Source organism: Folsomia candida, unplaced genomic scaffold (assembly GCF_002217175.1).
Source record: "Folsomia candida strain VU population unplaced genomic scaffold, ASM221717v1 Fcan01_Sc001, whole genome shotgun sequence".
Lineage (NCBI taxonomy): Eukaryota > Metazoa > Arthropoda > Collembola > Entomobryomorpha > Isotomidae > Folsomia > Folsomia candida.
Window position 1 is genome coordinate 3448538 of NW_019091193.1, and position 21866 is coordinate 3470403.

At 38.1% G+C, this 21866-nt stretch overlaps 3 protein-coding genes across 3 annotated transcripts; 1 reads left to right on the plus strand and 2 right to left on the minus strand.

The window, feature by feature from the left end:
- The first annotated feature begins 454 nt into the window (after positions 1-454).
- On the plus strand, positions 455-2396 carry LOC110848835. The gene is made up of 2 exons (XM_022096202.2): positions 455-1528; positions 1795-2396. The coding sequence occupies exons 1-2, from the start codon at positions 1447-1449 to the stop codon at positions 2283-2285; spliced, it is 573 nt and encodes a 190-aa protein (XP_021951894.1). The 5' UTR covers positions 455-1446; the 3' UTR covers positions 2286-2396.
- A 2-nt stretch (positions 2397-2398) lies between these two features.
- LOC118434174 lies at positions 2399-3638 on the minus strand. The gene is made up of 2 exons (XM_035847026.1): positions 3395-3638; positions 2399-2984 (listed from the first exon to the last, which is right to left on the minus strand). The coding sequence occupies exons 1-2, from the start codon at positions 3500-3502 to the stop codon at positions 2784-2786; spliced, it is 309 nt and encodes a 102-aa protein (XP_035702919.1). The 5' UTR covers positions 3503-3638; the 3' UTR covers positions 2399-2783.
- A 5144-nt stretch (positions 3639-8782) lies between these two features.
- On the minus strand, positions 8783-19236 carry LOC110848921. Its single transcript, XM_035846939.1, has 13 exons — positions 18917-19236; positions 18690-18841; positions 13888-14270; positions 13446-13739; positions 13113-13332; positions 12710-13042; positions 12377-12555; positions 12139-12297; positions 11121-11945; positions 10610-10864; positions 10273-10425; positions 9976-10144; positions 8783-9905 (listed from the first exon to the last, which is right to left on the minus strand). Exons 1-13 carry the CDS (start codon positions 18979-18981, stop codon positions 9706-9708), a joined length of 3387 nt encoding a protein of 1128 aa, XP_035702832.1. The 5' UTR covers positions 18982-19236; the 3' UTR covers positions 8783-9705.
- Positions 19237-21866: the final 2630 nt, after the last annotated feature.

The following is a 21866-nucleotide window of genomic DNA, read 5'->3' on the forward strand; positions in this document are numbered from 1 at the left end:
GGAATCCCAAGTTAGTATACAATATTTTTATTTATAAATCCTATGTAACTAAACAAATATGTAGCTAGGCTTTTGAGCTGCCGAGTCATCGCTTTGTATGTAAATATTAGACACGATCCATTATTGATCCACGTGTTGCATGAAGGATTTTCACATTAATCCTGTGTAAACAAAATTACTTTTCCTCATAAACTAGAGGAAGCACGTACTTCTAAAATATGTATGTATGTATGTACAGAGCTTAAATATACCTATATGTACATACACAACACTTACATGTTTATCTAAACTTCGAAACTCATGTTCACACTTCATGTCCGCAACTAATATGCATATAAATAATACTATATTGAAGTCTTATAAAGTGTTGTCAAATATTTCAGGATTTTGCCCAATCAAAAGTAAATGTGATGCATGCACTAAGGGCATGACACTGTTTCAAGATTCTTAGAAATTAATATTCTAATACCAAACGGTTGGTCAAACATGCCATAGAAACGTTGACCAAAATTGGTCTAGAAACTTTTTAGTTGCCAATTGGTGTGCACTCACATATGACATATGCATGCACATGCATACGTACATCAATTCTAACGTAAAGGCGGCTTCATCTGTATATTTTTAAATGCGATACTCCTCATTTCAAGTTAAGAATATCTAAGTAATCAAATCTATGAATACGAATATCTACATACGTATGAATATTGACAGTTTGTATCCATTAAAGTATTGTAAACAAATCGGACCACGCATAAAAAATGAGATCAATTGTTCATCTGAAGGGCAACAATCTATCTCATGTAAATTTTAGCATAGAACACAATGTTGAAGAAATTAGTTGGAGTCAAAATTTTCTGAAAATCCATCACATTCTTTATGTAGGGTCTCTAGGTATCTAAATACTTTTCTGCGTCCATAAACATAATTTGTAGCCTTAACTAAAATTAGCACCCCAAAACTTCTACGAAATTAATCCCATGTAAATCTTCCAGATCAAATATCAGAAAGCATGTCTCATTCTCATTTTACGAGAAATCCATCACGAGAAATCTACAAATATTCATCTTATCCGTGGGTGACTAATGTTTGTGACTCATCCGAACGAGGGATCGGATCTCTTATCTGGGTTTAAGGGGCATATTTATGTATCTACATATGTACTTCAGTATGTAGAGAACGAGAATCACGTACATTTCCAGTTAGTTAAATTTCCAGTTTATGTACTTGTCCAGATTCATTTCAAGTCCTCAGCCCAACAAGAGCTGATGCCAAACTGTCCTACCTACATATTCTCAATTTCCCCATCGCTTTAACCACAATAAAAACACAATTTTCTCAAAAACACACAATTTTCTTAAAAACACACAATTCCCTCAAATAGCTTAAAACCTATTCTAAATCCGAAAAAGTTTAAATACATAAAATTTGAACTTCATCTTCACAAAAATGCCTGAAACTGCCGTCTTCCTCGTCTGTATCGTCGTGACTTCTTTGCTCACCCCAGTGGCCTCGTCCCCTGCCAAAACGGGTAAGAAATAAATACAATTTTTTCAAAAATGTGTACAAGATTTTGAAACTATTTCTGAATTAAACTCTTTCGATTTAACGATTCAATACAAAATCTTTAAGATTATATATACTTAAATCATGGTTATAAATTCATTTTCTATTTTATACATTTCAAAATTTCAGATTAAAAACTACTTTTAATTTGAATCTTTTGACATAATTATCTTAAAACGTTGGGTATATACATAAATCAAATTAATTTTCAATTCTGTTTCAAAATTTCAGACGGGGACATCGACCCAATGAAGCCCCCCTTGATGTGCTACCAATGCAGCTCGGACCCCACCCCCCACCCCGGCCATGCCCCTGTGTTGCCGTACCATCCATTCTGCTCGGGCGGAGGAATCCTCCCCCCCAACCTGCTCGTCCAATGCGACAACATCGTCACCCCCCACACCAGCGTCATCACTCCCTTCGACACCGTGGGACAGGTGGACCGCTCCAAGTTCATTGACCACGTGAGAAACGGGCCCAATTTCATCGAGTGCGGAAAGTTCCACACCACCGAGACGGGAACTACGAGGAAGGGGTGTGCCCTGGTGGAAGGAACGATGAACAAGACCTTTGGAGCTAATGAGGATGTCACATTTGCCAATGGACACATCATCAAAGGCCACTACTGCGGGTGGGGTCGGTGTAACCAGGGCAACGGGGCGAGCGTCACGTCATTCTTTACCATTCTTGGAATGATTGCGTTGTCACAGATTTTGCTTTGAGCAGTTTGTTGTGGAGATTTTGAATGAATTTTATTTTTATAATTGGCATAAACATATGCGTACGTAGTTAATAAAAAAAGTAGTGTTACCCCTTTAAGGAAAATAAATACATGTTTATGAGCCTTTACATTTTTTATTTTCATAAATAGATATATTGAATTGTTGCAGATTATGTAAATTTATTTCATTTAAGAGGTGACTGTTGCATTCTTATATAGGTATGTACATACTTAACGGCAACTACTTATGAATATGCAGGGTATTCCGAACCCAGGGTTGGGGTTTAATGAATAAAGCCCATGGTTTACAATGTCAACTGGGTTTTACTCGGGTTTAATTTGGTTTACATTAAAGGGGTTTAGCTAATTATTGGGTTAAGAGTGTAGGATTATACTCATGACAAAATTGAGAAGAGTATGTAAGTTTGAATACTAAAATTCATATTTAATTCAATATTTATTAATTGAAAGCATAAATTGAGACAGACCTCAAAATTTATTAGAACTTCTTCGATACATGGAACTCAGTTTCGTTTTCACATTTAATCTTGAAGGGTCCATCACTGCTATACACGGTTTGGCACTTCTTGCAATCCTGAACTCGAACGGCTGGTTGGTCGGGTCCAGAGCATTTGAAGAGAGTTTTCTTGCAATCGTCTCCTTCCAATTTACAAAAATGAAGTTCCTTGCCCCCATAGTCCTAAAGACATGCAATACGATATGTGTAATGAATTACATACTGTGGAATTATTTGTTCTAGTCACCTCATTTGCATATGTCGACGCATTCGCGAGAGACATATAATTTATTCAATATGGAAAGCTTGTTGAAAATGGGAATAGTGCGAGATTTATGCAAATGAGGTGACACGCCTAATTAATTATGTAAGGGCACAGTACTGCATCGTACGCAGTGGCCGCGGGACTTGTGGGGACATATGGGGAAAATAACATTGTAGGACAAGTGGGGGAGGGGTTTATGTAACATGGACAGATCATGAGGACATCGAATAACCATGGGGACATTGTCCTCTGTCCTCACGCTTCCGCGGCCACTGATCGTCCGTGACCGTCTGTAATATCAAGTTCATTGTTTGAAGGATTAACTTACGTCGACGGAGACTTTCGCAGCTGGGGGACACACACAATCAGGGGATGATTTGTCCACGAGGAAGGAGACGAAAAACAGTAAGGCTGCCCCTACTGCGAAGGACGTCATGGCTCGTTGTGACTCAAACCGATGTCAATGCTACTAATTTTTTACGTGTCTTTTCCTTGCCAAGGTTACTGATGGACTGATGACATTAGGGGTGGCTGCAAATATTTAATATATTATTATTTTCAACTAGCCGTGTCAGACAATGCTTAATTTGTTAGTGTTCTCAAGGGGCTGTCCGTAAATTGGGTAACACGAAATTTACGAACTTGTATATGTACCTTTTCCTTGTTAATTTATCAGAGATAGATAGATAACGTGCATTTACTGCCTCTAAGTGGCAGTAAATTCTGCGCCTCTTCAAGGGTATATGCATACTGTTTGTTTGAAAATTGTAATCAGTTCGTTTTAATTAATTACTAGTCCTACTTGATTATTACAGGTTACATCATAGTAAACTGCATGTTAAATAATTTGACAATTTAACGTGTTATTTTTCATACCCATGATAATTATAAAATATCATGATATCATTTCGCCGTAAAAATCCCGTTTCTTGACCAGAGTGCATGCATTACCTATGTAATTTACGATCAGCCCCAAGAACTAAAGAACTATGTATTCAATTTAGTGAACTGTTCTCAATACACGCGGAAGTTCATACGTATGTAAATACATTGATGATTAGGAATGGTTAATTGTTCCATTGTCAAAATCGAATGCAATCTGAACAATTTCTTAGCAAATATGGATTATGTTTACAAGTTCGTGAATTATTTTATTATCTTTTTCATACTTTATCGCGAGGTACATAATACAAATTTCGTAAATACAATCCGATACAAATTTCCAAAATCTATTGACACAATTGCAAAAATTAATATAGCAAAGCATATTTTAACGCATTCGTGAGAGTCATAGAGTTTACTCAACATGGAAAGCCCGTATCGCCGAAAATGGGCTATTGAGATGTATGCAAATGAGGTGACACGCCTAAGTAAGAGCCTCTTACTAAGAGGATAGTATGTATGTAGAGTAGCGTGGTCGTTAGATCTTGATTTCATGAACAATCGTGAAATATTTTTGAAATTTTTCGCCTATTTTTTTGCAATAATAAAAAATTTCCGTTTAACGAATTTGTTTACAGTAGGTCAAAGACTGTCAGAAAAGTATAGTAAATACTTTTAAATTTTGCAAATCAAGTTAATGACGTTTTGAGGATTCTCGTAATTGACAAAGCAATTGGAAAATTTAGCACTACCTATTTGCATATGGTGATCAGCTTTAAATTGCGGACGTTTAGATAAATATATACATAATTTATAAAGTTTATTTTATCATTCCGAAACCTATCAACTATGTAAAAAGCATTGGTAAAATCACAAGTTTGGGAAAACTAAGGCCAAATATTTCGCGAAAAGATAATTTGCACCGCATGTTTTCTGGCTCCAGGTGGGACACCGAGGCGGAAATCGAGGTGACAATAATTAAGGTTCACTTGATAGCATAGGTATAAATAGAATATCTGTACTTCATACCGAGAAAGTGCCATGATTTTTAAGTGTGTGTAAACTCATGAAGTTGAATTTTCTTGTATTCGACCGACACTGGCATCCAAGCCACAAGATATATGGCGTTGTATGCTCAACAAATATTATTAACATTAATAGAAGATCAATTATTTGAATTATCTGACCCAAAGAATTTATTTTTGCAATGATAATATTTATTTCTATCTAGATTGACTACCGCATTACTCCTCACTCGTCACTCGTTACCGTTGCGATGTGAGTTGTTAAATTATGCATACATACGAACACATTACTCACAATCATGGATTCGCGTAAATGTTAGGTAGGTTCCAAAGTCGGTTTCTCGGGCTAAACTCCTAACGTCAATGGACAGGACGAGTTCGAAGATGGTCACTGTGACATCGTCACCTGTGACGATGACGTCGTCACAGTGACGAAAAGTGACGAAAAAGTGTCACGTGTCAGTTTTGACATGTGACACATCATTTTTAACTAATTTTCAACGAGGAATTCGAAAATTCAGGTCATTTTGCGATTGGACGTCACCTGTGACGAAGACGTCGTCACGGTGACGAAAAGTGACGAAAAAGTGTCACTTGTCAGTTTTGACATGTGACACGTCATTTTTAACTATTTTTCAATGTCAAATTCAATGGTGACCTCCATTTTGACCTCAGAGGTCATGTAAAGGTCATAGGACATATCTATTTCAATTTCAACTGAAATTTAACCCCGAATTCAATGGTGACCTCCATTTTGACCTCAGAGGTCATATAAAGGTCACATAAGGGTTATCAACTGTTAAATTTGACACAAATAAGACACAAAAGTCGAAAACACGTCAGAAGTGTCAATCTTAACAAATTTTCGAACAATTTGATATTCACATTGACGTATGACACTCCTTTCACCCCTTGGTTACATGCGTTGTAACGGTTTATTACAAATGCATTTTATTTAACATAATTGGTTAATAAATACTTTAGGCTAGACAATTCGACTTAAATATTTGAGGAGATAACTTTTGCATACTTCGATTTTTTGCAATTGTCCTTGCTTTCTACCCGTTATAACTACTTTGATTATGCATACGGTGGAATTCTTATAAGCATACTGACTTTTGCAACCTAATTAAATTCCTCCACTTACCGCTTGACCACTTCGATTACAGCTTTCAATTAAACAGTTTAATTAACTTATCAAAATACGTATTACGATTACGTTAAATCGATTTCTTTCTAAACCAATCAAGCTAATCCTGAGTGCCAAATGTCGTACTTAATTTATTTTAACAAACTCGCCTATTAATCGGAATGTACATATAACTACACCTATTTATGCAAATGTTTTTTACAGTAAAATTCTAGCAATCTACATATTTTACATCTCCTATGAAATAACCTTTCTCCTCTTGACCAATGCCAACGACATGGTTTGATTAATGCAAAAATTTTGCATAACCAATGGCGTCCCTTCATCGATAAAGTTTGATCCGAACTTTATCTTGAGGACGTTACAGGCACGAATTTGTCTCTTTGCCAGTGCCCTTCTGCATCTGCCCACTGTTCTCTTTTGCACCGCGATCTTCATCTTTTGCGACGCCACGTTCACTCTGGACGCCAACGTGATGACGAGAATATTGTTCATCCCTGCACACACCGCCATTACGGGAAAGATCAGAAAGGCCGGCATGGAGATATCAGCATGGAACGAGATGCAGACGTAGAACGCGAGTATTTCAATGGCCGGGACGCAAAACATGGTGGCTGGCACGATCCTTGGCATCAGGAAGGCGTTGAAGGACTTTTCCAAGATTTGAATGCAGCGGTACAAGTGGATACAGTCGTCCTTGTTGGAGTCGTTCTCAATTTCGGAAATTTTGCTGACGAGAAAAAATTGCATACATTCTTCGGAGAATGCAATATTTTGTCTAGTATATATTAGGGTTCTTATGTATGTATATATTTACAATGGAGGTCTCCCAGCGTACACTCCCTGATTGTGATCAAACTGGTGTCCAGCGAATGCCAGCGATCACAAATTTAATTAATATAAAATCTATCTGTCATTGACAGACTGTCAGACTGCAGGTCTGGCAGAGATATTTGCATTCAAATAGTAAAAACGCATAATAGTGTTGACAAATTGTATACTTTCCTAATTTTCGTTGCGTTTTCTCCTCTTTGGATGCAAATATGTATCTCTACCAACCTGCGCATTGGCAGGTAATGTATTTTGAAAATTTTGTATTAATTAAGCTTGTGCTAGATTGACACTAGTTTCTTCAAAATCTGAAGGCATACGCTGGAAGACCTCCTCCATTAATTTTTTAAGCTTGAAAGCTTCTGACAGTTGTTCACCAAAGTATTTATCGGAAACATAAATTTAGGTTTCTAAATTTTGTATTGGCTTAATTTTGGACAAAACTATCTTGAATTTAGCAAACCCGTAGCTGATGGAATGACAAATTTCTGGGAAAATACAATTTATTATGGTTTATGCATTAAAATTAGACCCTTTTTTTGTGTCATGTTGAATTGGGTCTAATGATAATATACCAAAAAGAACTATAATTCATATTTAGTATACTGATAAATTACCTTTCCAGTACTCGAAAGTAGTCCAAGATGCACACAATTCCGACGAAGAGGACGTAGAACATCCAAGTGGTTCCTGAAATAATGGTGTTCAAAGACATCCAAGCTTCAAAAATGTGCAAGCATAATTTGACCACGCGGTGAAGGAGGGTGGGATCACATTTGACACAGCCAGGAAACATGGAGAGGATGTAGGGCGGCATGCAGGGGAGAAGTCTCAACAGGAAGAACTGAAGAATGGGATACGCCACCACGCCCACTTCTACCGTCAAGACGAACACTTTCATCACCTTTGTCGCCATTGAGATGGGTACTTGTGGGAGTTCTGTTCAAACAAAATATTAAAATTAAGAATTGTCCCCTTAGTGAAAGTGTCAAGGTTCCCCATATTTATTCAGTTTAACAAGTTAAAATAGTTTCCTGCGCCTTGCATTTCTTGCAGGCCAAAATATGTATGATCTTGATTCGTTTTCTCGATAGTTACTTTACTTATTATCAACATTACAAAATGCACACCTTTGAGTGCTGACGTCCATTACTAATTTGGTAAAATGCTGGACTAGATTTTATGAAGTCATCTACAAAAAATCCATTTTCTTACTTGACATCACTTTCTCCTCAAAGTCCAGAAACGAATGGATGACTTGCATTGATCCGATGTCCAAAGAATAGTTCCACTGCATCAGGAAAGCAGCCATGTACACCATCAACAAACCGAATCCCTGCAATCTTCCCGTCATCGTTAACGGTCCCACGCATAGATTTGCCAACATTGCGAAGCAATACATGATGGATAGGATGCATTGCAATCGAAAAATTCGAATTTGTAGTAGAGACCGAGTTGTAATTAGGCGTCCAGACTTCTTGTCAAATTCAAATGGAATGCATTTCAACTTGGTGCAAAACCGGATGCGGTATTTTAGCAAGGGGATGAATTCACTTTTATACATTTTTTAAGGATTCCGAGAACTTTTAGGCAAAAATTGAGAGTAGAGGGGAAAATGGTGACTAAATAATATTTCATGATTGGTAGGCACAAGTAGGTAGGTACATTTAATCTTGATTAAAATCTGGTCTGGTGTTTACGCCACGGGTTGAGATGAAAAGCCTGTATTAAGTGATAATCGACTAAAGAAGGCCGCAATTAATTAACTTTGTCGTTAGAATATTTCGTTACGAAATAAAACAATAGTTAACACTGCGAGAAATTGATTGGATGGGTTATCTAAGTAGTTTACGAAACGTAGTAAGTAAGTTTTCTTAATCTTATTTTGCAATTTTGACCCTTGTACGTACTTTATTTGGTAATCAAAAATAGACACTTGGACATTACATATATTGAAGCCAGGAGGAGCGATCCATAAACGATGTCAACGGGAGAGGATATGTAGTAGGCTAGTTGTTCACATGGTATAAATTTTTAGTGAATATGGAAGGAAAGAAGATTAGAAATTGCAAATTATCCTCGATTTGTGGATTGTCTCTCTCACGAACGCGAAATTTCAGGATATAATTTTCAACTATTGCGTTATGTATGTAGATATGATATGCGTGAATTAAAACAAATCTAATTAGAATTCAAGAACTATTATTGTAATTATTAGACTAAATAGTTATCTGGTTGCAAACAGTCTCACAAACTATTCCATACTGTTTCGGGGTTTTCCTAGTTATCGTTAGATCAAGAAGTCATCTTTCCTACAGACTACTAATTAAGGATGAACCAATTATCCCCTCACGATCTTTACTCTACTAAAAGTACTTTCCGTTGCTTTTGTCTATTTCTAAAAAAATGTTACACATTTGTTGTTAAATTAAACTTTTAGTATAATTTTATAAAGTCCTATTACATAGGTCTATTAGTAATTTACTTGGTTGATAATATCGATTTGTTGCACAATGTTAATTATACATTTTCAAACTGAATGAATGGTGTCATCGAGGATATTAGGGGTTAGTCCAGCGATCGTCTTACAATTCACATATTGTCAATATTTATTTTATCTTATCTATACGCATAGTAATTCACTTCGCGGTATCTACTCGTAGAAAACTGATATCTTAACGAAAATGTAGGAAACAAATAATTCAATTAGTACATACTATTATCAACTATAACTATGTTATCAGGATCAGGTCATGATAAGTGAAAAGAAAACTGTCCTTCAACCATCGCAAATTTTACACGTTCCCTCAAAATCTCGATGCTGGAATAGTTCGGAAGTTTCAAATAGTTGGCACACGTCATAACTGAGGGAAGCCAAGTGTCCACGTTGCCATCTAGGTCTGCGTCCGATTTATGAACAATAGTCAGACTGGGTCGAAGTGACCGGAAACCTGAAATACATACCAAATCCAATTAAAAACACAAATCTTCATAACTACCAAGTTACAATTTCACACCCACCTCCAACAGGCAGTCGAGGAGATCCAGTAATAAACTTGAGAAAATTACGTCTCTCTTCCCCAGTGAATTCTGACATTACTTTGAAAAGCCAACGGATTGGATCAGAATTCTCCGTGTATCCGTGGTCGGGCTTACAATACTTGGATAGCGAGTCATACCCCCAGTCAACCTGTTATCAATCAAACCAATCAATAAATATAAATCACATATAAAACTTTACAGTCAACCTGAAATTATAAATCTTTACTTTGTCATGATTTAATGACATTAATTGCATCAATTTAGTAGTACCCTCACCTCATCGTCTCCATCATCACCTGAAAATAAACCCCTCAGTTCATCCGGCGTGAATATTTCCAACTCTGAGCATGGAAACACACAATTGAGACCCTCCTTAAATGCAGAAATTTGTTGGGAAACTCCCAATTTTGTAGTCCACTGGCACACCAACTGAAACATTTAATCAAATTTATTGATGTACAATTACACTTAAGCTGATACACTTCATATTAGAATCCGTGGGCATCTCCGTTTTATGTATTACCGCATTCTTATAATATTTGAAATATATATTATTAGATTGAAATATGGATATTATTAGATTGAAATATTTTAATATATGTTTATCGTTTACCTCCAGGTATTTCTGGATATTGCCCTGCTTGACTGGGAGATCTTCCCCATTTTTGACTACCTCGACTTCGGGATACCCGGGCAGTACGTGACAAAGAGACATTTCATCCACCCAGTCGCCTCCTCCTCGCTCCTCTCGCAGTAAGTTGTGCACACTTCTGGCCAATGTGGCATCAATAAGGCCAAGTGATGTCCAGCAATTAACGTCCTCTTGAACCAGGAGTTTGTAGAAGGCAGGTGACAACCTCATGTCGATCTAAGGAGACAAATTCATGTACATTATAAATAGTGAACATAGTTTATTGGGGGTATTTATTACGAGTTTGCATTGTTATCAAAGTTGGCAAGAAACTAAGTTTGCAAGTCAGCAAAAGAGGATTGACTCAAAAATTCATTTGCTAGCTTGAGTATCTTTAAGACTAGTATTCAGATCGAAAGTTCAGTTAGTTGTTCTAGTGAACTTGTACTCCATCGATTTTCATAGAGTTAAAAAATGATAAAATGTGACATACCCTTCTCCGATCATACACCGCTTTGCCTACAAACATCCCCAAAAATTTGAACCACTCTTTCAACTCAGTTTCATCCGGTGCACCTGATCCTATCGGCTTAGGAAACAAGCCCTCCACAAGTTCGCCATCGCGCTGCCTCCATATGTTCTTCAGCCCCTTCATCTCTTGGGAGACTAATGTATAAAATTCTAAACTTGGACCTTGGCCGAATCCTTCTTCCTCTTCGTATCTAATATCCATCGTTGGTCTCCACCTCTTCACGTCAAACATTACACGTTTGGCTTCAGATAAAATGCTCTGTCTTGAAACGGTCACAGTTTGCTTCTGCTTGGACAACTTTTCGTAGTAAAATATGAAGATTTTTGTTTCGAGATCCAACAGAAAGGGGTAACATTTCGTGAACCGATCCACACTTTTAATGGACGATTCTTCCACCCGACACTTGAGTCTGGCAGAGATTTTCTCATTGACGAAGTCTGATGACGGCAAAAGTGGGAGGGATTGAGCACCGATATGTAATTGTAGTTTTGTAGGAAGCAGGTCTGCATAGTTTGTCACGAGGAGATGAATTTTTCTGAGCAGGGGGAGTAAACTGGCCGAGGGGTGGGATGTGCTTTTGGTTGGGTCTGAGATCTTGGTCGATGTTGAAGGATGGCCAGTTTCTTGCAATTCGTGTGATTTGCCGACATGTTTTTGTGGGGAAGATTTAATGGCAAAACTGTCTTGCACGTAGCTAGTTTGGGAAACGCAGTGTTGAAGTACTTGCACTAAGTTTGATAATGGGGTCGTTACCGGAGTGAAATATTCCACATTCTCTGCACCGATCTAAATACATTAGATGGGACAAATAAAGCATGTTTATATTAAAATTACATAAATTTTTGCTGGAAGTGTTTGGGGCGAGAGAAGCGAATTTATGTATGTATCTAAATGAACTTCGTAGTAGTTCTTGGCTGTTAATGTTACTTCATCAAAATGGGCCATAAAATAGAAATTAATGTTCGTTATATTTACATACCGCACATCCAGCAAAAGCGTTAAGGAAGCTGATTCGTCTTTCTTCATTATTGTCAGAATTTGTCAAGTAACTCAGCAAAGCTTGGGTCAAATTCGAGTTCATAATATCAAACGATGATATATGTTTGGTAAAGGCATTGGCCAATGATTTTAGCGAATCCTAAATACATTTGATTAGAAAATTTAAGAATTATAACTTAATTAACTCAATCGCCTGAAATATCACATTAAATCCGTACATCATTTAACTCTTCAAGGTTATAAAGTTCTCCAAGGTTGTTATCTTTGATGGTTTTCAATTCTGGGAGAGACTTGTACGTTTCCCAAAATTCGGCACATTTGAGCCTCAGTGTATTCTGTTTCTCCATCCCCGGCACAATTTCTGCATCCTTTTTTCGATAAATTTGCTGGAAAACTCCTGAAAAAGACAAGTTAAAAAAAATTCGTTTAAACATTAGTATAATTCGCGGTGTCTCTCACTAATAATTAGTAATATGTAATCAACATTAACCATTATTATGATGATGAGGTGAATCATGGAGCAGCTTTTAAGCTTTAAAACATTTACTTACCCGCCAATTTCAAATTGCGATGAATTCCCACTTCTTTAAAATCCATCATGGCGCAAACGAATGTAACCGAGGATGAGACCATCTCCAAATCCGACGAGTCTAACCCGGTTGCCAACACGTTGCTTATCTGCTTCCAATTCATGCAAGTACCTCTATCTTCCCTTTCTACGAATGGCAATAAACTTACAATGCCCTTCAGACAATAACTTTTGACTGTAGGGCAGTCAGCCAGGTTATGGTTTGCGATTAATTTTTCTCCAATCCCTTGCACAATCTGACGACACGTGGTTGAGCTGCTTGACAAAATCTGGTTCCGCTGGGCCATTTCGCTATCTAAATATTATTATAAATATTAGTTAACTTAACCTAAAATTTCTGACGAATTTATGTAATTAATCACTACCATTGCCAAGTAGGCCATGGTTTGGTAATAGGCATAACATGAGACCAACAACGCCCACTATCATGCCCTTATCCCACCGGGTCAAAATTTTCATTAGACACCATAGAACATCATACTGCAAGAGGGATGTCCTTGTTTCCGGAAATTGGGAAGCTATTTTTTCCAACATTTTTAAAAGTCCGAGAATAAGTGATTCGTCAGTGATTTCTTGTCTTGAGAGCTAAAATGAACATATATAAAAATATGTTTGTTTGTTAAACCACAAGCATCTCGATATTATGAAAAATAGAATAAAATTGTAGAAAATATTTACAAAAATATCTAGAAACATACCAGACCAATAATATTCTGGAGACAGTCAGATGAGCATACAATTTCTTTGAATCCCTCTGGACACGTGGTCGCATAATTGTCCAATAAGCTATGGAATATTTTTGCGACTTTTGAAACAATTTTGACATCCTCCCGCCAAGAGATTCTTCCCGCCAGAAGTACCAGATGTACATACACAGTTTCAAATTCTTCTGGGAGAAGCCCTTCTATGCAAACGCCAACGACGTGTAAGGCTTTGATTTGGACACGGACTTGGTGAAAATCAAGGAATTCGAGACATGCTGGTATCCCGCCCTAAAATAAAATTGGAAAATCAAGTCATTATTTATTTTGACAAATTATAATACACACTCATTAACATTTGTGCACCGAAATTTGCCAATTTTTAGTCTTATATCCCGCTCAAATTCACAATTTTTACCATATTCACGCGTTTTCTAACCTGTTCGCGAACAATTTCAGCATGTTTCTCCACCAAAAGTTTCAACGATGCTATTCCCTCCTCCGCCACGTCAATTGACGTCACTTTCTCCACCGCGGAAATCAGTTCAGGTACGACTTGCGCTGCTTCCCCCGTGGAAACAGAGCTCGGAATGGCTTCGAAGAGGAATCGCAATCCGCGAGCTCCTTGGTACCTGACTTGATCATTGTTCTGTGTTCCCATGCAGTCTGAAAGTGCTAAGATGGCAGGGCCCACGGGAAGCAGGTTGATTTTCTGACGATTTCTCACGGTTCCACCCAGAAAAATATGACTTAGCTCCATCAGCGCTTGCAGTCTTAAACTTTCGTGCTCTCCGGATTGCAATCCTTCCATAATTTTCGTCACTTTAATTAAACGGAGGACAAATTTATAAGGTTGTAAGTATTGAATTGGATTAATACAGTAAGATTGCTTTGACAAAAGGAGCCCCGATATTTTGCGCTCGAGCATATGTATATATTCCCATTTTTCTTTGTTGGAAACCAGAATTTTGCTCTGTTGGTATACAGACGGGGAGCTCGCTCGCTGGATGCGAATTTGACCTTGAATAACCCCGGAACGGTTTGTCAAAATTTTGAACAGACAAACATATTGTCCTGAACAAGTTTTGGGCAAAATTCCAACCCTCTACTTTCAAAAATGCCTCCCCCACAGCCCTCAGAAGTTGATACAGCCATTTCAACTTTTTCCAACAAAAATCTCACGTGTTTTTTCAAAAAAAATTATTTAAATTTTCTGTTGAGGAATGAGAGTGAGTTTTTGGTGCCATTTGACGAAGCACTAATTTTTCGACTACAAGTTACTAATTGAGTTCGAAGAGCTTACTACACGACAAATGCCGACAACAATTCACGAAAGTTGGTCCCCGTGATTAGGAGAACGTTTTTAAACAGTTTATAGTTGTGGGTGCAACGTCGGGTCGTGGTGTCCTCTCACTTATCAAAGTCCCCAAAAAGTGAAGGAACCTACAAAGTATTATGCGGACCGAGTATTGAAACCACTTTTAGAACATTTTCCTAAATTGTGCGGTAAAAAAATAAATAAGGTGACTTTTCATGACCACGCAACGACTTCCCAGACGGCAAAGTTCACCCAAGATAATGCAAAGGACCTTTAAGCTAGATTAGGGATAAAAATCATTTGGAATAGTGAAATACCTGTAAAATCCCCCAATGTAACTCACATGAACTTAGAGTGAGTCCTATAGGAACCGCGTCAGCAGATAGTTTAATTACAGAGTTTTCAAAAATAAGTTTAGAAATCCGAAATTGGTGCAGAATATGCTAAATATATCTGACCACGCACCACAAAATTTCGTAAGTTTTCAATGAAACAAATTTCCTACACCGTTTCAAAGCGAGGAACTCGAGAATCGAGTTTTTGTAAGTATCAAAATTTGAGTGACAACGACTCGAAAAATATGTACTTGACTACATTTAAACGGAGAAGGGCTTGGCCGTGCAAGAATTAAGACAGGAAAACGTATAGAGAATCGGAAATGCGATCTCAAATACGCACCATGAGTAAAAACCATCATAATCACCCCTTGAAAGTTAAAAACGATTGAATTTATTTTTGGAAAGTATAGTGTTGCCGGTGAGGTGAGTTGAGGTGAGGTGAGGCGAGTTTTCTGAACAACTCACCTCACCTCATATTTAAGTGAGGTGAGTTGGGCTTGTGAACAACTCACCTCATCCTCACATTAAGTGAGGTGAGGTGAGGTGAGTTGTGAGTTTGGGTGATCTCAACCCACCCCAACCCATATGCTGGCTACACACGCTTCAACTCGTGAGTTGCCTCACAACTCACCTCACCACAATCTGAGCTAACTCATTCACAAGTGAGGTGAGGATTGGCCCAACTCACCTCACCTCAAACTCACAAGTGAGTTGAGGTGAGTTATCCTCACCTCACCGGCAACACTAGGAAAGTATCACTCCACGTCCATGCCTGATGCGGCCAAGAAGGCAAAGATTAATACAAACTACGTGCATCATATTAAGGCCCATAAATTGCGGGTCAAAACGTATGCAAAATAATCTTCACCAAAATAACTATGCGGAGGGTCAAGAAAAAATGGTAAACGCCAGACTTCCCAAGCAATTTCACCAAAAAAGTTGGACAATCCGCGAAATTCCAAATTCCAAATTTTTTGGACGAAATTTTTAGTGATCTGGTTCCTATAGGACTCGCTCTATCTGGGGTCGGACACTTGAAAAGAAAAATTTTCTTCGGAGACCACATTTTTAGGCGGAGTTTGGAAAGAGTTGAAACGAGTGTCTCAACTTCTGGGGGCTGTGGGGGAGGCATTTTTGAAAGTAGAGAGTTGGAATTTTGCCCAAAACTTGTTTAGGCCAACATGCTCGTCTGTTCAAAAGTTTGACCCGTTACGACAAACCGTTCCGGGGTTATTCAAGGTCAAATTCATATCCAGCGGGGCGAGCTCCCCATCTGAAGTCATGCAGGTATTGGTTTGATTGTATTAAAATTGCTACCCCTTGATATTAGATTTTACGAGTCCGTAAACATTTGTTACAGATATGGTAAAACTTAAATACCGACACATTACTACACACTATTAAATATTCAATTTGGTAATAGCGTCCTAAGGGATTTGGTAGCAAGTGGTTTGTTTCTGATTGATAAATTTTAGATTGTAACACTCTAAAAGTAAGCAAAAGTTACTCTATGTTGAGTACAAAAAGACACAACCAAAAAGTAAAATTTATCCAACCGTTGTGCAAAATTTATCCAACGGATGGATAAATTTTGCCTTGTGGTTTTGTCATCTCCTTTATTACCCAACCTTGAGTAAGTTTCACTTAAGTTTCTAGTATTTTTATTTAGAATGTATCAATACCACTTACAGTGCGATGGTGTGAAGTGTAACCCTCCAATTTGGTTGAAATTTCGAAATTGCGTGGCCCATTTCAATATAACCAACGTTTCTTCCGTCAGTTTGTGCGATGGTCAGAATTTGCGAAAATATTTAAGGACAAAGTTAAAAAATATCAGCGATTTTTAGCACGCGAAGGGAATTGAAGTTGAGTTTGCTTCCTCCGCGGTAAAAATTGCCCGTTTTTCAACTTTGCCCTCAAATATATTGCCAAATTCTGACCATCGCAAAAACTGCCCGAAGAAACGTTGGTTGTGTTGACATGGACCATATCATTTCAAAATTTCAACCAAATCGGAAGGTTACACTTCATACCATCGCATTATAATGCAGAGTCATACAAAAACACCGATTGGTATTACATATTTTAATACAGGATTTCTAAGAATGTGTCTTTTTTTTCAATAATAACTTGCAATGTAGGCCTCCTAATGTATGCTCTCATATTTGGACCAAACTGTTGTCAATCCATCACAAATTAAATTAGTCCGAAATTTGCAAATGGCACTAGCCAATTCGAAAGTTTGGCGAAGATATTTGCATAAAAATAGGATAAAACGCGCAGTAAATTTGGGAAGTGTAAAATTTGCCGACCTTAGGGGTGCATTCTCTCCTCTTTTTATGCAAATATCTCCGCTAGGGTTGCCCAGGGTACCGAGTGGTTACCCGGTACCCGGCATACCCGGCCTGTTTTGGGATACCCGGTCTACCCAGCCGGGTAATTTCAATATTCAATTTAAATGCAAAACCTTACAAAAAATGTAAGCCGATGGATTTCATTTTTGTACGTCGTATAAATAATATATTTGGAAAGAATGGGTACAACCTTGGCCAACACTTATTTGGAAATTATCATATAAATTTTAAAATTACTTTGAGCGCACTGAGTCAATTTGCATATCTCGCACATTAAACACAACCTCCGAAGTTTTTAGAAATTTGCAAGATTTCTCAAAGCTTTTGCTAAAAAGTAATTGCTTTTTTGCAATATTATTTCTCAGACTCATCCTGGCGATGATCAGCGAGAGTAATTACGAGTATCCATGACAAAAAGAACAAAATAGACGTCTTTAGTTGATTTGCTAGACTTTCTAAGCCCTATCTTGCTAATCCATTCGCAGAATATCACCTCGACAGTCTGGCCAAATTTATTTTGTGCGGGGATTAGAATCCCCTCAAGAAATAACTTTTTTAAGCATCACAAGTTTGCTAAATGATCTCGGTGATAAATAAGGCATTGTCGTGAGTCAAACAAGATTCTTTCATTTATTTCTACTTTCTAGCCCGAAGCATTAGCCTGAGAAGTTGAAATTTTTACCATATGCATATTGAACAAAGACATAGGTAGGAGACAAGTTCAAAGATAGGCTACATCGGTCACCTAGTTGACCTGTGGGGGTCGTATCGGATTGGGGGAGCAAATGTAACCATAGGGAAGGCGACCCATACGAATTTTTACAAAATATTACTTTAATCTGAAATTTTGTACGCAGGTTAAAAATGAAGTCTGCACTGTAGAAATTTAACTTGCAATTTTTGAAACTTATAAAATTTTTGCAAATTCTAGAAAAGTAGAAGGATTATCGTTATTTTTAATATATAAATATTACCCGGTTGCGGGCGGGGTAGCCGAGTACCCGGCAAAAAATTTAGGCCGAGTACCGGGTAGCCGGGTACGGGGTAGTACCACTACCCGGGCAACCCTAATCTCGGCTTGAGCATTGGCAGATCGTGTCATTTGCAAATTTCATACTAGGTAATTAAATTTGTTATCGATTGACGCCAGTTTGCTCAAAATCCGTGAGCATACTTTGGGAGACCTCCATTGTTAGTAACGCTCAATGCAAAAATTAACATTAGCACATACCGTGTAATCGAGTCTCTTCCCTCGCCGCGAGTTCGGGATCAACATTTGCTGCTTCTTGGGGCGCTTGCCCATCCTCAACCACAGCTTCTGCTGCCGCAGGGGCGGCAGCTTCTTCGACCACTTCCACTCTCTCCGCCGCCGATGGCAAATTCCTAAAGAAAATATTACATTTAAATTCCAATCGAAATATTTTACTAATAAATACTTTGTTAAAATATTCGACGCACTCTGCGTAATTAGCTTCGCCTCCGGAAAGCTCCAAGTATCCAAGGGCATCCATGATATTTCCCATGGGTCACTTCTCCCCTCCAAACAATTTATTCAAAAAATTTGTAAATAAACAAAATTGTCACGTGTAACTACTGGGTTCGACTGTTTTCAGGTCACATAAGTGGCAGACTGAGGAAATAATGGTAACGGAACGGGACAGAAGGGTTCCTCACTTGCAGGAAACTGAACCCTTTTCAGGTACATTCCTCGTTAAAGGTTCGCATTGGTTATGAAGGGAAGTATATTTAGCTTGACTTTTAAAAAGGATGTGTGTAAATATGAGTTGCCCCTAAACTTGGCTTTAAAATTCGGCATTTATGGTTTAACTTCCACCCCCACCCAAATTCACCCCAACCCCCACCCATACTCAAATTCACCCTCACCCCCACCCATACCCAAATTCACCCCCACCCCCACCCAAATTCACCCCCACCCCCACCCAAATTCACCTCCACCCCCACCCAAATTCACCCTCACCCCCACCCCCACCCAAATTCACCTCCACCCCCACCCAAATTCACCCTCACCCCCACCCATACCCAAATTCACCCCCACCCAAATTCACCCTCACCCCCACCCATACCCAAATTCACCCCCACCCAAATTCACCCCCACCCCCACCCATACCCAAATTCACCCCCACCCCCACCCAAATTCAGCCCCACCATCACCACCACCCAAATTCTTACCGCCAGCCAATTCTACCCCCCGCCCAAATCCACCCCCATTCGACCCCCACAATTTTTATGGGGTACCGTGAGATACCTTGGGGTAACGTGAGATTTTATTTCATATTGGGGTATCGTTCGGTTTTTAGTGAGCGAAGCGAGCAGATTATGTACAACTAGGTACGGGAAGTGTAAAATGCTTAGTTAGCCAACCTAGCTAGCTAGGCTGGATGTAACCTAGCCTGTTATTCTAGTTACAACCTAGCTAGCTAGGATAGATACCGCCTAGGTAGCTAGCTAACCCAGCGAACTAGGCTAGGTAGCTCTGCAATCTAGCTAGGCTAGGTAGCTCTGCAATCTAGCTAGGCTAGGTAGCTCTGCAATCTAGCTAGGCTAGGTAGCTCTGCAATCTAACTAGGCTAGGTAGCTCTGCAATCTAGCTAGGCTAGGTAGCTCTGCAATCTAGCTAGGCTAGGTAGCTCTGCAATCTAGCTAGGCTAGGTAGCTCTGCAATCTAGCTAGGCTAAGTAGGTCTGCAATCTAGCTAGGCTAGGCAGCTCTGCTAACTAGCTATGCTAGGTAGCTCTGCTAGCTAGCTAGCTAGGTTAGGTAGCTCTTCCAGCTAGGTTGGCTAGCTAACAGTGCAGAATACCAAGCTGGCTCATACTCCTCCTGGTTACATACCTTCAATGTATTAGACTTTCGGGCCGGTTAAAATTCTAGATGCCCATAGGGACTTAATTTATTTTTTACGGTATTGGGCTAAAATTCAAAATTTAAGCATTTGTGATCTTCCTATGCATGACAAATCGTCGAATGTTGAAAAAACTGAGCTTTTTATACATAGGAAGGGCAAAAATGCTTATATTGTAAATTTCAACCCAATCGCCCAACTCCAAGTAGGGCGGCCTTAGCATGGCGAAAAACAAGTCAAACGATGAAACAACTTGTTTTGTCATGCATAGGAAGATCACAAATGCTTAAATTTTGAATTTTAGCCCAATACCGCAAAAAATAAATTAAGTCCCTATGGGCATCTAGAATTTTAACCGGCCCGAAAGTCTAATACATTGAAGGTATGTAACTAGGAGGAGTATGAGCCAGCTTGGTATTCTGCACTGCTAGCTAAGCATTCCCCATTTTTCTCGTACCTAGTTGAACCTAACCTGCTCGCTTCGCTCGCTAAAAAACGAATGATACTCCAATATTAAATACAATCTCAAGTTGCCCCAAGGTATCAATTTAACTGTCAATTTAATTTAGGCTGTCAATTTAACTTTTGGGTGAGATATGAATGGTTAGAATTTACAATGGGAATCTTGTTCCTATTTGAAGTAACATTTCGTTAAAACGTGTACATACCTACAAATACGTTTATATACGTTAGTCGTTTATACGTTGATGCATAAATGCATACATATTGTATTTATCTTACGTATTGTATGTTACAGGGATTTATAAATGTGTTTCTATTTAGATACTTACACACATTTGAAGACTGCATACGTACGTATGTATATATGGCTATATGCATAAAGTGAATAACGCTTTTTGTAATAACAAGACACATAAATACACATGTATTTGTTATATTCTAGTAGTGTATACAGTCATAGATAATGTATATGACAATTATTATTGACTCATAAACATAAATGTGTTATATGCACTAAGAACAACATATATGTATGCTGCATACGTATATATGTAGGTATGTATGTATGTACATTTATTTTATTAATCTTTTATTACCCATGTCCAGAAAAGTCGAGGCATCACAGAGATTGACAGCTTTCATCACTATCCAACCCTTCCACTAAGGAATCGTGCACCTCCCTTAAACCCGTCCATTTTCTCAGGATTTTAACGGCTTGACAAATTTAAAAAGAGTTCATTGCACCCTTTCTGAACTTATGTACATATTTACTAATGTCAGTGTGCACTTGGGATAACGTTGTGTATTGTTAAAATTATACAGACACATATTTAATATTCATGCAGACATACATACATATATATGACCCGCATTTGAAGACTTATCTCAGACATACATATAATTAATTTTTATATTTATTTTACTCAAACATAAATGCATTACTTAAATGTCATATTTTTTGGGAGACAAAACTTAATCAAACTAGTTTTAACAGTTGATGCAATCTAAATTCAATCTTATCACTTGTTTTAATCCTAAGTGCGTGTATCAAAGTTAAAAAATTTGTTGAGAAAAAAATTTCTT

Excerpts from the sequence above, each read along its gene's own strand:
- LOC118434174 (XM_035847026.1), bottom strand. The coding sequence starts at position 3,502 with ATGACGTCCTTCGCAGTAGGGGCAGCCTTACTGTTTTTCGTCTCCTTC. Across the intron at positions 2,985-3,394 it reads CTGCGAAAGTCTCCGTCGAC|GACTATGGGGGCAAGGAACT; the intron begins GTAAGTTAATCC and ends GCATGTCTTTAG.
- LOC110848921 (XM_035846939.1), bottom strand. The coding sequence starts at position 18,981 with ATGGGAAATATCATGGATGCCCTTGGATACTTGGAGCTTTCCGGAGGC. Across the intron at positions 10,426-10,609 it reads ATATCCAGAAATACCTGGAG|TTGGTGTGCCAGTGGACTAC; the intron begins GTAAACGATAAA and ends TAAATGTTTCAG. Across the intron at positions 10,145-10,272 it reads GTGATGATGGAGACGATGAG|GTTGACTGGGGGTATGACTC; the intron begins GTGAGGGTACTA and ends GATTGATAACAG.
- LOC110848835 (XM_022096202.2), top strand. The coding sequence starts at position 1,447 with ATGCCTGAAACTGCCGTCTTCCTCGTCTGTATCGTCGTGACTTCTTTG. Across the intron at positions 1,529-1,794 it reads CTCGTCCCCTGCCAAAACGG|ACGGGGACATCGACCCAATG; the intron begins GTAAGAAATAAA and ends TCAAAATTTCAG.